This window comes from Opisthorchis viverrini (assembly GCF_000715545.1).
Source record: "Opisthorchis viverrini unplaced genomic scaffold opera_v5_633, whole genome shotgun sequence".
Classification (NCBI taxonomy): Eukaryota; Metazoa; Platyhelminthes; class Trematoda; order Opisthorchiida; family Opisthorchiidae; genus Opisthorchis; species Opisthorchis viverrini.
In genome coordinates, this window is record NW_008752301.1 from 36,019 (window position 1) to 51,391 (window position 15,373).

Below are 15,373 nucleotides of genomic sequence, written 5' to 3' on the forward strand. Positions count from 1 at the left end.
ATGAACGGTAAGGCACTCGAGCACCTGGCATACCGAACACATGAATGAGCCACTGTTGTTGGTGAGGTCAGGTGAAGTTATCAATTGACCATGCAGTGAAATTTTTGCCGAACATCCTCATTTGCACCTAAGTACCGCTAATCCAATGTCCCCACAATACATATGCAATCGTCAAGTGTAAGCAGTCTTTTGCCTCTAACCTTCAGTGGCCGGGTTTCGCAACTGTAAAGGAACACGGGACGCACTGTCGCGTCACCAGTGTTACGTCGATTCCCTACTCTCCAAAGAGCTTATTTTGAAGGAAAGTGGAATAGGTTTTATCGATTCTCGTCATCACTGATGCCATCCGATGTGAAGAGACTACGTATATGAGTAAATCTATCCACTATGTCTATTAATCCTGATAACACGACCACTTTTGGTAGTTTACGCACCCAGTTTCACAGTCACACTTTGAAAGTGCGAGCACATAGCGGTTTGTACTGCCACCTTTTATATTTTTAAATGTATCTTCTATCCGGATGATTTTCGCTTTCCCAAGATTTTCATGATCTTTCCAAGAGATGGACCAAATGGTTAGAGCGCGAATTTACTGACCAGAAGGTCCGTGGTTCGAATCCGACCTCTGCCTTTCAACTTCCCCTGTCTAGGCTTCGGCAACCTGGCAGTATCCCAGCCCTCATGCGACCTTAGAGTGACGTGGCAGTTAGGCACCGAAAGGGTGCTACAGCTGAACGATTACGATGGTCTTTCCAGATAGCGATTTCCACCATGAGGACAGTAGATAATTAAGTAATTAATCTAATTACAAAATTGTATATTAAGAGGGTAACAGGTGACTTCGACGGGCACCACTTTTGGTGATGACCATTACGATGGCTTTCCAGATAGCGATTTCCACCATGAGGACAGTAGATAATTAAGTAATTAATCTAATTACAAAATTGTATATTAAGAGGGTAACAGGTGACTTCGACGGGCACCACTTTTGGTGATGACCTCAGAGGGATATGCTTTGTGAACTGAAGCCGTCCTCAATTGTTTGATAGATATTCGGATGGCTTTGGAGATGAGACAAAGCAGCACCACAGACTGATTCGAACGCTTCTTTGGCATTCCATATGTCTGACGGTGTTCGATAGGCTGTCGCATAATAAAGATATGGTTAGTACGACCAGGACTGGACTCTACTTGATTTTCACCACCTTGCTTCTTGTGATTGCTGACGAGCGTGTGTAAACCGATATTCGGATGATTCCCACATTCAAGTCTGACACTGTTTAGAGACAGAAACGACAGTAGCTATCTGTCATTCCTTTGGTGCCTTTTAAACGATCCGCATGAGTTTGCTTTAATACATTGGACGATTTTTTTCTTATCCGGCCTTAAACATGACAGAGTAAAGAATGTTAGGAGCGCACACTGTTTCCCTCTAAAAGTGTAATTTCGTTTTCGACTTCATCTTCCGTTGAGATGTAGAGGTTTCCATTCTTCAGTGATGTGTTGACCGCTAAATTGAGCACCTGCGGCTTTCTAAACTGTTCTTTGGAGTATTTCGCCTTGAACAGCGGGACTTGGACAGCCTTCTCTAGCTGTAACGACTTTATTGCCCCGCAGTTCCGTTGAACCGGTGCTCGGGATAAGTTAGAGTTCAACTGCTTCCAATCGCAACCGTATATTCTCTTCCCTCAGCACTATTTATCCACTATTTCGCCCATGTAGTCTTGCAACTGTGAGTCAAGAGTCTTTGAATTGAGCTCTATTGTGGACCGGGGTCAAGACCGCTGTGTTACTCAACTTGAACTGATCCGCGACCAGTATGTTCCATGTTCGAGGAGTGTTTAGACAGAAGCTACTGGCAAACTATTTTGACAACCATTGTGGATCTCATACTACTGATTAGCTTTCCGTTTCTTCACGGGGCTGCAGCACTGACTAGAGCTCATACACGTGTTTCTAAAAAGCGGTAATCTTGGGTGCATCTATAGCCAGTTGTTATGTGGCCATATGTGTTCTCAAGTAAATGCGGTTGAGAACCAGTCTGGTAACACAATGCTGACTGCTTTACTCAAGGTTTGTGCTTGTAATAAATACATGGTGGTCATCCCAGATTTGACTGAAGCGACCACTGTTGTCGGTCCTAGGAGCGTTGACCCCCGAAACCTCTTTTGTGTTTATCGATCCTTCCCACTAAGACGTTCGAATCGCCCTCCAAACTACTGACGTGTTTACTCTGTCAGCCGGAAAAACCGAACGGGTTATCTTTGTTAGTATTACTATTCCGGCTTGTTGAGGTGTATGCAGGGCTATTGTCAGATTCTCATTTCCCACCAGTCTGACTGCATACACTCGGTGGCTCATAGGAATTCACTCAAGCAGAACGCCTTGAGCTCTCTTGCTCAACACAATACTCACACCGTTGTGACTACTAAACACTGTTTCTGGATCACCACTCATACGGTCAAATGTGAGTTAAGTGAGCTGTTCTGGGACATTCCAATTTTTTTTGTTTAATTCTTCTGCTTGTGGAGCCGCGATGTTGAACTCTTGTACAGATTTGTTTCGATTTTTTCCTGTGTCAGTCACCAAGCTGTTTGGAAAGCTTCGCTTTACGGAGACGAATCGATTTGAAATCACTGACATCTAAAATAGCGATCGCAGCAAATAAAAGGGGTGCTGAAATCTCATACGGAGTCTTTGCTCTGTCATTCGGCGGGGAACCCTAAAACAAATGTGAATTTTTTCGTCTATTGCATTCCATCAGTTCATAGGTCGCGTCCATCCATTCCGGTCGCCGTTTCAATAACGATTCTCAATAATTCAGTTTTGTTTTCTAGTGACCTTAGATCAGTAAGTTGTGGGGCTTCTAGAAATCGGCACTAATCTGGCACGTCACTTAGGCTAATACAACGGAATCCTATGCGTCGTTGTGTTCTTAGTGGGACCATCCAACAGTTCGTTCTAACGATATTCCACTCCAGTACTATGAGCCGATTCTCAGTTGCAATAAACATGCACTACGAAACTCCGTAAGTAACCTCGAATGCCAGTTCGGTACATGTATGCACTATACAAACACCCCTATTCTTATCTTCACTTAATGGCAGAGTTCTTCATCGAAACGTGTGAGTACTGTTCTGTCGACCCCCATACTTTTCCCACACTAATCTGTCCCTCACTTCTTTGCTGTGCTTCTGTGTTTCACCTCTACAATGCGTGTGGCATTTTTTCACTTCCCTTCAACCCACTGAAAAATTCCTACTTTAAAGACTGGTTCTTCACCCCCTCCACTACACAAGTCCTTCTGTTCGCAAGCCCTTGGGTGGATGTGATAGACTACAGTTGGCGGTTTGACTCGGGCGTCCACTTCACTCATATTTCTCAATTTTGTGAGAGGCTTTGTTACGCATGCTAGCGTGTCTCTGTGTAAATATGCCGTTCAGTTCAAGGTCAATCGCGTTAGCCTCACCAACGACAACTGTCGACTTTCCTTTATTTTTGCCAAAGTCACTTGTGGCGACTCTCGTAATTCCAGTATGACCTGATCGGTTACCAGATTTCTAGTATGTATTTGTGGTTTGAAGAGTGATCGGGTGAGTTTTTGCTGCGTATTAGCCACAGTAGGTTTCGGCTCTACACATTCATTCCTATTTACATTAAACTGTCTTTTACGAGTACAATAGATAAAACTTCTGATAACATAGACACCGTTTTGTAGTCAATACATTTCCTAAGCCTATTGAACTTTGTCGTTGTTTTAGCTGTAACTACGCTGCTTCTCTACCTGACTTAGCAATCTATTCTAACGTTTACTCAAGCTAAACCGTACAAATTCCCCCCTAAGACACCTAGATACCTACCCAACCCGGATCTGAGTTCAGCCGGTAGATGCACTCTAATTAGTCAGCACGTCTTGATTATCGATAATCGTCGTCAATCTAGTCTCGACTTTGGTCTTCGTGTTGTGTACTCATACCGATCTATTTGGGTCATTCTGTATGGTCTGTGGACATAACAGCTGGTCACATATACCTGTCTTGCTGCGTGCGGCATCTTCGGATAGTATGCCTCTGTAAACTCACCGGTCTTGTGTGGCGATAAGGTCAGTCGGTAGGCAGCAAATGATGAGTCTGTACTTGAATTTTTAAGGGAGTCGTATACGTTCTCTATTTTCACTTTTCACGCTAGGTTGACTTCAACAAGGCTTTGTTCGTTACAGGCGAACTCGTTGATAAATCTATCCATGTGTTGAACGCGTTATTCCACCTCACTGCATTTCATGAGCTATCCTTAAAACATATTAAAGTATTTTATCGTTTTATTTGTTTTTTTACACCACATTTGCCACCATCCACTGCCCCCGAAAATTCCACTTGGCTTGATGGTGGTGGCCTCTCTAACCTACCACATCTTCGCGTGTACTGTCCCTCTCCCGCTGTTCTTTGCACTTCACACCTGTTGTACGTCCGTTACCCTTGATTCTCGTATCATCCTATTCTCCGCACTGTTTTTATTTCTACAGCCTTTTTACCGTCGCTTCGTATGGTATCAGGAGGATCTTCTAGAAGCGGCTGGTCGCCGCAATGATACGGTTTATTTCATCCTATCGAAAATCGATGCAGTTCATGTGTTCGATCCTGCTGGAGACTCACCAGCCAGGAAGATCACATTAATTGTACCAGCCTATCGGACTCAAAATGGTGGGTTCATCTCCTGACCTTGTCGTGCTTTCTCATTGTGTACAAATATAATGGCCTTTTCAAATGGATTCATACCTCAGAAAACACCACACACATTCCAACCAGGTTTGTTTGTAGGAGAACACCCCACAAATCACATGGACCTTCCTCTGAGGAGTTGTCATTGGAGGAGCTACACTACTTGCCATGAATTGTGATTACCGAACTGCTGTTGACATGTGTCTGGGGGCAAAGTAGTGACTCTTCTCTCAGTGTTTCATGCCCGAATTACTGCTCAAAACCGTACCCTTGAGGTTGCCATTTTCATTATCGCTGGAGACTCGTCCCAGTAATAGGTCGCCTTCAATCACAGACACTACAATTTCAAAGTCAGTGCATCCAAGCTACCCCTAAACCGACCCGTCAATATTTTCAAAACACGAGTTCTCTTAGGCAACAGCACTGAACATTCCCGGGAGTCATTGTTGCTCCGGTACCTGTTTATTGATCCTAATAAAAAATGAGCTATCAACATGGCCTACAACATCCGTTGTTTGTATCTAAACTAGTAGTCGAAAATGCGCTTAGCCTGCCAAGTCACTGGCATGCACAACAAGTTACTTGCATTTTTGTAAGATTATCCGAACCATGTCCCTCACTGCTGCAGGTCTGATGTGCCCGTCTCAAGCGGTGAAATACCGCTTTTAGGCTTTGTCACGCGCATTATTGCTTCTCCATACGCAGCTAACGGGTTGCCTTCTCCTCCTGCTTTTTCGTATAGAGTTGTGACATCTTAACAAATGCAGGTTGAATGGAGCAATCTATACTATTAGTAACAGTTCCCGGGGCTCGAATTCGTCTATTCTATCGGGAACTCTTAAATAGCCACGCCAATAAGCTCCAAGTGTTGCCCGTCACCTCGAGCATTGTGTTCCCGATTATCGCTCCTAAATCGTCGTTACTAATCACCCGGCTTCCTCCTGGTCTCATAGCCATGACCTCACTCCGTCTTGTTACTTCGCCAAGTATACAAAAATTCCATCTACTAGCATCTGCTTCGCACATCCAATCAATCAACATACCAGTTTCCTACTCCCGTCTATCCCACACTAATGTTGTACTGTTTTGGACCGAACATCTCTACGGCATGTGGACGCGGTAGGTTACGCCATTCGTTGGAGTGGTTGATCATAGTCGATGAATGTATGCCTGCTAGTAGTACACTTTGTCCGGTATCCTAAGAGGCAAGCACATAAATTGTCGATTGTCCACTGAATGCTGGCGCAATTGTTTCGACGAACAGTGTACATCTTGACACGGGGGATATGCGGACAGAAACCGAGCTAATGTTCAACACGTGAGTTTACGGTAATAGAGAGGAATGGGAATGGAGTAGCCTTTATAGAAATGTGACGCTTTGTACACCCCGGTAACCCGTCTAACACTCGAAATTAACCAGGTCTGAGGCGTGCAGTTTCCCGGCTTTCCAGTTTGGAGAATACAACGGATATGACGACCCACCCAGGTATTCTTACATCGTGCGCTGCTGCGGTCAGATATTTTCACCAAGAGCTCCAATTGATTGCTGTAATTGGAGCCGATTCAACCTTTCCCCATAGTGACCCTGTGAACAGGGAAGTAGAAACGTACAATAGGTAAAAGATTGATGGAATGAATCAGTCGGGTCCTTGCGCTAAAATTAACGGGACTAGACTTATGGTCACGTACAATAAGTAGGTCCATCAGATAGTCCCATAAATGACGTATAAACCATTATTTGGCTTAATAAACTGGCGAGATCAGTTCATCCCCGACCTAAAGCTTCCACCTTATCGTAGTGTTCGGGCTTTTGTACTGCAATGATTCTGTGGGCCGGAACTCAGTTTACCCAAACTTCAGTCATACCAGGAAGGCCGATGGACAACAGTGAGTCCCCGTACTGCGAGAAGTCTTCTTACGGGACGATCTGGAGGTAAAGTCTTACTGTTCCCTGCGATAGGAATGCAAAGGCAGTTTCATTCAGGCTACTAGAGTTTCCATATTTATGAGTCAGCAGTGCTGCCTTCCGCCGAAGAAGGGTAGGTTAGAAAAGGCCAGTCTTAAAAACCGCACACTCTGATCGCCCAGGGGTTGACTGTAACCACCAGTGTTCTATTCTTTACTATTTTTAAAAACAAAGTTTGGTGTTACTTAAGAGGCACCTACTGCGCGCAGTCGCTTCAGGAGTGAGACGCCTTATTCCCTGAACCCCCGGGCAGGCCGACCATCGGTCAAACTTGAGTCATTCGCTTGTGATAAGTTCCCCGAAAAAAACTTAAAACCGCTGCCTCTGGGCTCAGACTTTTGAGTCAGAGGCTAAGGACTGAGTTCCCATTGCATTGTCAGCGAAGCTTTTGAGTCAGATGCTCAAGATGAGGTACCTTAACCAAAACCCCTTCGGCTGGGGCAGTGGGGTAGTATCGTTCGCTCTTGTATCTCTTCGTTCACCGGCCTCTCCCACATCTCCCCTATCTATCGAATAATGCAATGCGATTAACGCATTTGCCAGTCCTCTAGTCATTGTTCCGTTTCTAAACTATCGCCCAGAAAAATGAACCAAGTAAAGATGAATTTCACTTGATTTAAATATCAGACATACCTGACCGACTTTCTCAATAGATGTCTCAGACCTGGGACTTCCGCTTCCTACTCATAATTATGAAATCCTCTGGCTAAGAACCCCTTGTTCATATATTCGGGTAGACTCAAGCATTCAGTTTTTCAGCCTGTGAGCCGTGCACCGAAGTGCAGTGGTTGTAACCGCTTCGTTCACAGAGGTTAAAGAAAATATGAGAATGAGCGCCACGCATGTGAGGCAATGGCCTAATCATTTCGTTGGTGACAAATGAATCTGTTTGTCCAGTATGGCAGGAAGTGAAAACTACGCAGTGAAGGCGATACCTTTGAAGCGAGTCCTTCATCAGATGATTTCCGTCTAACGCCTGTGAAAACCACAAGCGTGTGTAGACTGGACTCAAAAACAGCCTATGTGAAGTCTCAGAACCCCGAGGCTTTTGGAGTAACACGACTAAACACATGCGTGGGTGAATACGGAAGAAAAACTAGACTCGTACAAAACCGGTAATCTTTAACCTGTTATTGATTCGATGCCCGATAGACACGAGCTTTCATGCATTCTTTCAAATTTGTACATTCATCTAGTTAGACGTGAACAACAGAGGTATCTATCGACTAGTTCCATCTTGTGGTCGTGCGGAATTCACGTTTGGATCAGTTCGACCGAAATGTTCCTTTGCTTCATCAAGGTATGATAAAACTGGCCTGGCTGAGAGCAGTATGAGCCTGTTTAATTGGTTCGGTTAACTGAAGCCGTTTTCATTTTCGCGCTTGAGTGAAGAACACACCACAACTGTTTAAGGGACGTAATTTTCAAACGATCGAAACAATCGTCCAAGAAACTTGTTTCTGTGTATGTTTGGCATCTACTTAGGTTGTGCCGATTAATGTCGGTTGGCAGGGTCTCAAGAATTGGTTCTCACACATGAACACGTGGGATGCTGGACGGCACTTAAAGTTCATCAGCATTTTGCCTGTAAATTGTAGCGCAGTAAAAATGTACGAGCGGATATCTCGTCCGCCTGTTCCGATATACATTCCCATTTAGCAGACATGTAACGCGTTGGGAACGTTACACTGGCATTATGTCTCTCAGCTGTTGAGTGATCGGATCACGGTGGGCAGTAATAGGAGCGATGCCTGAATCGGGCTTTGCACGACCGTGCATCTTCGTTATGATGTTATGAAGCGTGATTGTTGATCACCCGGCTTTTAACACATTCACATGATTCGATTACTGGTGACCGGCCCTGGGTAGGGATCGTCGGACGACCTTTCGGTTGGCAGTTTTATCCTGTCGACATCAGAGCCAGCTGGTTAGCGAGTAAATGGCTCTAGGGGAGACTGTCTAAAGCTTTTAACCAAAAGATCCTGCTTATCCGATTATCCCTGATTAGGGTGAAAGGCGTTGTACGTGAGCTTTCCAGAGTCCGACAGCATTTTTCTGGTCGAGTGATGTCATTAGTAAATGCTGATACTTTATTCCCATGCTAATATGGATAAAGTAGGCTAAGTAGGAATTGAAGTTAATTGGAAGTCCCTACTTGTGAAAACTACATTTCATTGCCCTGCAGAATTTCCCATAGTTGGTGGCACATTTGCTGCGCCGGGAACACCAAAATCTGTCACTCGATCAAGTGTACATCCTCCGTGGGTGTTGGAGGGTGGCAAAAGAATCCCGATTCGAGAAGTAATCTCACACCTGCCAGCCCACAGGAATTTATACATTTCCGTAGACAGGTAGACATTGATTGAATCGTCTGCAAGCATGAGGAAGCGCAAAGCAAGGTTAAGGTTCGAACCATGAGCCTCCAGGTCAGCGAATATCTTACGTTAATCCTCGGGGATGCCTTGAGCTCGTCACCAGTTGCGTCTCGCACTTACGTTTCTTTTTTTGATCTGATGAATGAATGTGGCCTTCGTGCCGTTTCATCTCTATCAGATTTAGAGCCTCACTCAGGATGAGCGTCCTCATGTACTTGTTCCTTTTCGTTCACTCCTAGTTCTCAATCATTTCCCATTCTCTCTTCTTTCAAGTCTCAAACTTCGTCATGCCAACCAACGAATCCGATCCACGCCTCATAATGCTCCAAGTTGACTGTGACCTACGCAATGTGACCTTCATTCATCCACCCGAGAAGCCAGTCGAAGCACCTCGGAACTGACACATTAGTAGGAATAGCCTGTGTTAACGGACCCTTGAACGGGTGGTTCTATCCTTTTGCATACTCCCACTTCCCATTCGTTTTCTCTGTGCATGTTCATACTTTGTTCTCATTCCATTGCAGTGTCCTTTTCTACTTTGATTTTCCTTGACACTTGTTTCCTCTTTTAGTGCGTTCATCTCTGTTCCTTTTGTTTGCTCAACGTCTCAGTGCAATCCATTTTCCGTCTCACCCCTCCACACTCCCCACCCAACTCTTTTAATTCATTGTCCCCGGTTAATTGCATTGGACGTTCGTGCTACGTTATGTTTGGCTGTTTTTCTGTCCATTTTCGCGTTATCTCACCTTATATGCAACATAGACCCTGGATTCGAAGAAACTCTTGCTATATTTTTTCTCGCTGGTCGGGTGTCTACATTCTGGTCCGTTGTTACTTAATCCGACACGGTTGGATACTCAAGGGGTGCAGTTTGACCAGCAGTGATCGCTTTTCCTGTTTCTTCCCTGTATGTTTTTGACGTGTCTTGAAGATGTGAGTTTGATGGTAGACTGTAGGTCGTTTCACGGGCCCATAGTTTGATTTGGCAAATGCTTTTCTCGCTCGCCTTTAAGTCTCCTATCACTTCTGTTAATAACAGTCTGTAGCAGCTTGACAACTAATGCCACTGAATGGACACCTCGGAAAGCAACACCAAGATTCGCAGCGAGTGGTGTTCCTGCGTCAAATCCACCACTTTTGATGCATACCTGTCCAACGTCCCACCTCATTAGACAGAAAAATCCAACACCAATTAACTAATGAGGCTATCGCTCCAATGTATGATTACCCTGTCTGCGCCCTACCATCGTTCAGCAAACGAAACTGCAGTAGATTGAGTCAACGTATCTCAATATATGGTTTGCCGATATTTAACCAAAGTATTGCAACTTTCGGTATGCGTGTTCAACACTAAAACACCGCACAAGACTACGCATCAAACTATCAATTTATTTTCCACTTGAGATCTCGTCCTGTGAGTGAAGTCAATCCATAGTGAAGAGTCCAGAAGCACTGTACAGCTGTTTCATCCATTTTGGGGATCATCGGTAGTGCGCAGCTCACGAAACTCAGAGAGTTTCGAACCCGTCCTCCGGCCAGTCGAACGCTTGAACGTGACTCCCCGTCATGAAGACACAACGAGATAAAACCTTGAAGCGGATGAGCCCTACGAAGCAACCATACTACCCTTCCTTCTCGCTTGGATATGAGTTGCAGAATAATTGGTACCATATATTGACTAGAGATAAAACTTGCAAGTCCAAGGTCATAAAATCTGGGGTCCTCGGGGTTTTTTTCAAAGTTTATCCAATACGTTAACATTCATGCTGTTGGATACTCAAGTATGAAAAAATGGTGATTCCACCTCTATAAATCTGGAGTTTTTTCTTCTGCGTGAATGCCCAAGTATTCCTCCAATATAGAGTTACCAATAAAGGACAAGCAAATTGACATTTTTGCACATGAGAACTGTCGACTGCCATTCTGCAACATACTTTCGAACTCCGCAAGACTGTCCTCAAATTGGTTACCAGCTTTGGTTCTGACAACTGGTGTGCATGTTTTGGAAATAAAGTGGAACTTCAGACCCAGCTGATAAACGAAACGGATGCACAATCCGACTGGCCTTGCGACAGCGCTGTGCTCGACATGTCTCTTGTATTCGTTGTCGTAACTCCACGCTAACCTCAGGGTGGCTATATGGGCGAGATGGCCCAAGTGGTTAGAGCGCGAATTACTGACCGGAAAGTTCGTGGTTCGAACCCGACTTCTGTCTCTCGAATTGCCCTGTCTAGGCTTGGCAACCTGGCAGTATCCCAGCCCTCGTCCTTCCTTCTGGTGGTTTGGCAGTTAGGCACCGAAAAGGTGCTACAGCTGAACGGTTTTTTTGGCAATGTGATAATGTTCTGTTCGCGCCAATGTAGCTGACGGTTGACGTTTACATGGTCGTCGGAATCTGGAAAGTGAAGAATCCATAAAATGGATTGCCAAGACACTGATATAACCACAAGAAACGAAGTCGACCGATTTACAAAGGGTGGCTACAACACAACTGATATCCAGATCTCTGAGGAAAACAGCTGAGTGGTCGTTTCGAATCTCTGACAGAGTTTTCCAACCGATCTCTACCTTTTTTTCATTTAGACGCGGCTGCATCCTCTAACACAATTCTTTCGGAAGCACTTCATTGGTCCTCAGAACTGACCGACCACCCGGCTTTTCCACACACTACTACGGTGGCTCACACTGGATCTGCACAGGTGCGGAAACAAACAGCCTAGAAAGTTGGTCGCACCCAGCATGTAACCATGATAGCTCCCAATTTCGGTCTTTCTACGGTTCGACTTTTTTCTACACCGTGGCCCTTACTGCAAAACTACTGCTGCCCAAACCAGCCACCAAGATAAGTGACAGAAGGTACAGTGAGCGATTCATTACGGTTTGGAGATTCCATAACAATTTAGTTGACGTAACCTGTCAGCACCGACACAGTATGATGCGCAACTTTGCTTTTTAATCAGTGGTACGCTTCTTTTTGTTCTTTGTTGGCTGAATCATCGGCAACGCGCAACCGTACACACATTGGGCTCCCTTGATTGATCAGAAATGTCACACTGCAACCGTATCTCCAAACTGCGCCACTGTACGAACAATACTGGCCCCACAATTCGTTGCGATGGAAAGCTCTCCTTCCAGTATCATGTTCTTACTATCTAGAGAATTAGCCGCATAGGCTTTGAGTTGATTTTCCGTACTGAAGTACTGCGATTAGAGTGAATGGTGTATTAATTGAACAGGCTGATCCGTCATCCTTTGAATCAACGCTCTTGGTTGATCAGAGCAGGACCTTGCATGTATGTAATGGTTGCTTCAAACCTGTGTCATGTGTTTAATAAGTTTTTCAGCGGTAATCAATCCAAATGATGGTTTTAAGTGCCAATACGCCTCCAAGTCCTTCACAAAATCTATTCTATTTAGTTCTTTAACCAACCGCGCTTCATAGTACCAGCCTTTCGGTTGTAACCGGTCATCAGGTCCAACAAATTAGAGAATTCAGCAAACATTTCCCGCGCTCCTTTCACACAGTGCTGTTTCCTTTCCTACACTTTTTTAGCTTAAATACGCGACATTACGATACTTAGCCATCTACCCAACAAATATATATCGCTCAGCTGTAGCACGCTTTCGGTACCCGGCTGCCATATCACCAGATTGAAACACCAGAATGAAACGTAAGGGCTGGGATACGGCCAGGTTGCCCAAGCCCAGACAGGGGAAGTCGGGTTCGAAGCACGAATCTTCTGGTCAGTAAATTCGCGCTCTAACCACTTCAGCCATCCCGCGCCCTAGCCAACGAATACACTGGTGATACCAGTCGCATAAATCTGAAGAAAACTGTACGTTATGTATATGAGCTTCTACGATGAAATAGAAAAGCCTGAATCATCCCATTTGCTTTTAAAGCTTATTCAAATGGTCCCTGACTTCTGTATTATCCTTGGCCTAACTATTGCTCTCTTAAGCTCCAGCTCAGCTTTGAAAACAGCGACAATTATATTCCGACCAACCCCGAATTTTATGTTAATGGGCTGCACGTCTCGACTTTTTGACGTAGACTACGATCAAAGGTTACTCATGTGAAAATCTTTAATGCAGGTTTCGTCTTGTAAGTGAAGCCAGTCTATGCTGAAAAACCGAGAAGCATGTACAGCAGTTTAATCCTCACTGAGGATAACTAGCAGGTCGCGTCTCGCAAAAATCCAGAAAGTCTCAAACCCCGGATCTCCCGGTTAGTGGTTTGATTGGTGCCACATCCTGTCTAAGTTCGAGCTAATCACAATGCTGTTCAGCTGCTTATGGTCGAACTGTTAGGCGCTCTAACCAGTGGCCGCCAGGTTGAGGGCTCGAAAGTGAAGTTTCGCGAGATGTGCACAGCCGGTGATTCCCACTAAGGTTGAAACAACTGTATAGTAGCGACCGCGCATGCGGATGTCCATAACCATCTTTCAACCTGAGAGTCATAGCGAGATTCACTATCAGAATTGTTGGGACCAAGTCACAATATCCTTGTGGATAGGTTAGTAGGGTAGCAGACAACCATAGTACACATCAGTGATTCTCACCCAGGAAGGTAACCAGGTGTGTCGGACTGCTTTCACAACACCATTCCGACTTAAAATAATTCTATACATAGCTTGAAGTGTACAGCCTCAGATGACATCTATTGTGCGTTAGTGTATCTCGGCAACATCAGGCAGGATAGGTTGTTCGCTTCACAACAACATTCCGACTTAAAATAATTCTACACATATCTTGAAGTGTATAGCCTCAGATGACAGCGATTCTCCGTTAGTGTATTTCGGCAACATCAGGCAGGATAGGTTGTTCGGAAATGAAAGTTTCACCCCTACCTCACGTACACATATAACACTCGTGAGGCTGAAATTATGTAATGCATTGGAACTGGTCCTCGTCGCAACTCGATGTTTTGCGTAGTTTCGAAACCATCATCACCAACACACCGAATCGTTCCACCCTAAAACTGCGATAAGACAAGTGGATCATACGACTGCACGACCGCGTCATAGAAAATGTGAAAGTGGTAAGAATGTTCCAATTTCAAACTGGCTTGTTCTGCATTAAAACGTCAAGGCATTTTGTTTTCCGGTAGAAAAGCGTTAGTAAATGAGGTAAGAAACCAGTCTGAAGTAAATTTTATGGACATGGCTCACTGATCACGGCAGAAATATATTTTGTTGGTTGATGGATGAACTTGCATCATCCTTGATCGATTTTTGGATAATGATCGTGGAAACATTTTAAGGATCAAGATATTTTGGCGTTGAATCTTTGACGAAACAATATGTTGTAAAGTTTGAAACAAAAAATTTGGTAAATGGTTCCTTTATGTTGAAAACATGTTTGAAAACAGTGGACCACACTCAGGATATGTCTGTCCACTCAGCTACGCCTTGAAATCTGCCAGACTGCTGATTTCGTCGTAATCACACTGTTAGCTGAAAACCCTCGCTCCGGATGAATCCAACCGACACAGGACTTGCTTTTGGGTACTTGCTTGTAATAAGACTAAATATACGTCTGTTATTTCGTTCTACCGGACTAACAGCAGCGAGGGCTTCTTGCATGAATAAGGCCTTCCAAGAATACACCTATTTGCCGTCTGTAAGCGTTTTGTATCGTTCACTCGCGTCTTTTTCCATTGTTGGCACTCGTCATAAGTTAAAGCTACATCCAAACGATGTAAGGCGAATAAATAAATTTATTTGTTTCGAATTGGCGAGGTACCCACAGAAACTACGCCAGCTTTACCTTATTCGCTTCCAGAACGTACCACCCATTCCCCTTATTTTTCGGAGCTAGCTAATCAGATGTTACAGGAATTTATTTTTCATCTTCAGATAAGATTTATTTATGTGCAAGAGGAATGATGTAGTTCAACAGTGTCAAGCATCATAAGGGTCCAACATTTGGAAGGGCCACCACAGGTTTTCAAACGGAGCTTAAGCTCGAGAAATACACTCATTTGCAAACCAATTTGGTTTTCATGAGAGACTCGACTAAAATCTCTCGTTTGAAGTGCTGTACACAGGCCGCCTCATGTTTCTGTTGGCACGATATTCAAGATATCGCAGTATATTTTCCTAAAGGAAACTACTCACAAGGTTGCTGAAAACTCTTCGACAGCCCACGACCGGTTTCGCCATTCTTGGGGCTCACCAGAAAGAATATCATAAACGAGAGATTCAGTCGCGTCTCTCGTGAAAACCGAATTGATTTGCAAATGAGTATTTCTCGAAAACAGTCCAATTTGGGTTCAGTTAGAACATAAGGTTGATGGAAACTCGGGGAATGCG

The 15,373-nt window shown here is 44.4% G+C and overlaps 1 protein-coding gene across 1 annotated transcript in view; it reads left to right on the forward strand.

Moving 5' to 3' along the window:
- Nucleotides 1-9,835, forward strand: part of T265_11901 (hypothetical protein) — a gene marked incomplete at both ends in the record, with an annotated part of 37,294 nt that extends 27,459 nt beyond the window's left edge. Inside the window, 2 exons of the mRNA XM_009178719.1 lie at nucleotides 4,523-4,700; nucleotides 9,333-9,835. Of these exons, the coding sequence (XP_009176983.1) occupies nucleotides 4,523-4,700; nucleotides 9,333-9,460 (306 nt within the window). The remainder of the gene's footprint in view (nucleotides 1-4,522; nucleotides 4,701-9,332) is intronic.
- Nucleotides 9,836-15,373: the final 5,538 nt, after the last annotated feature.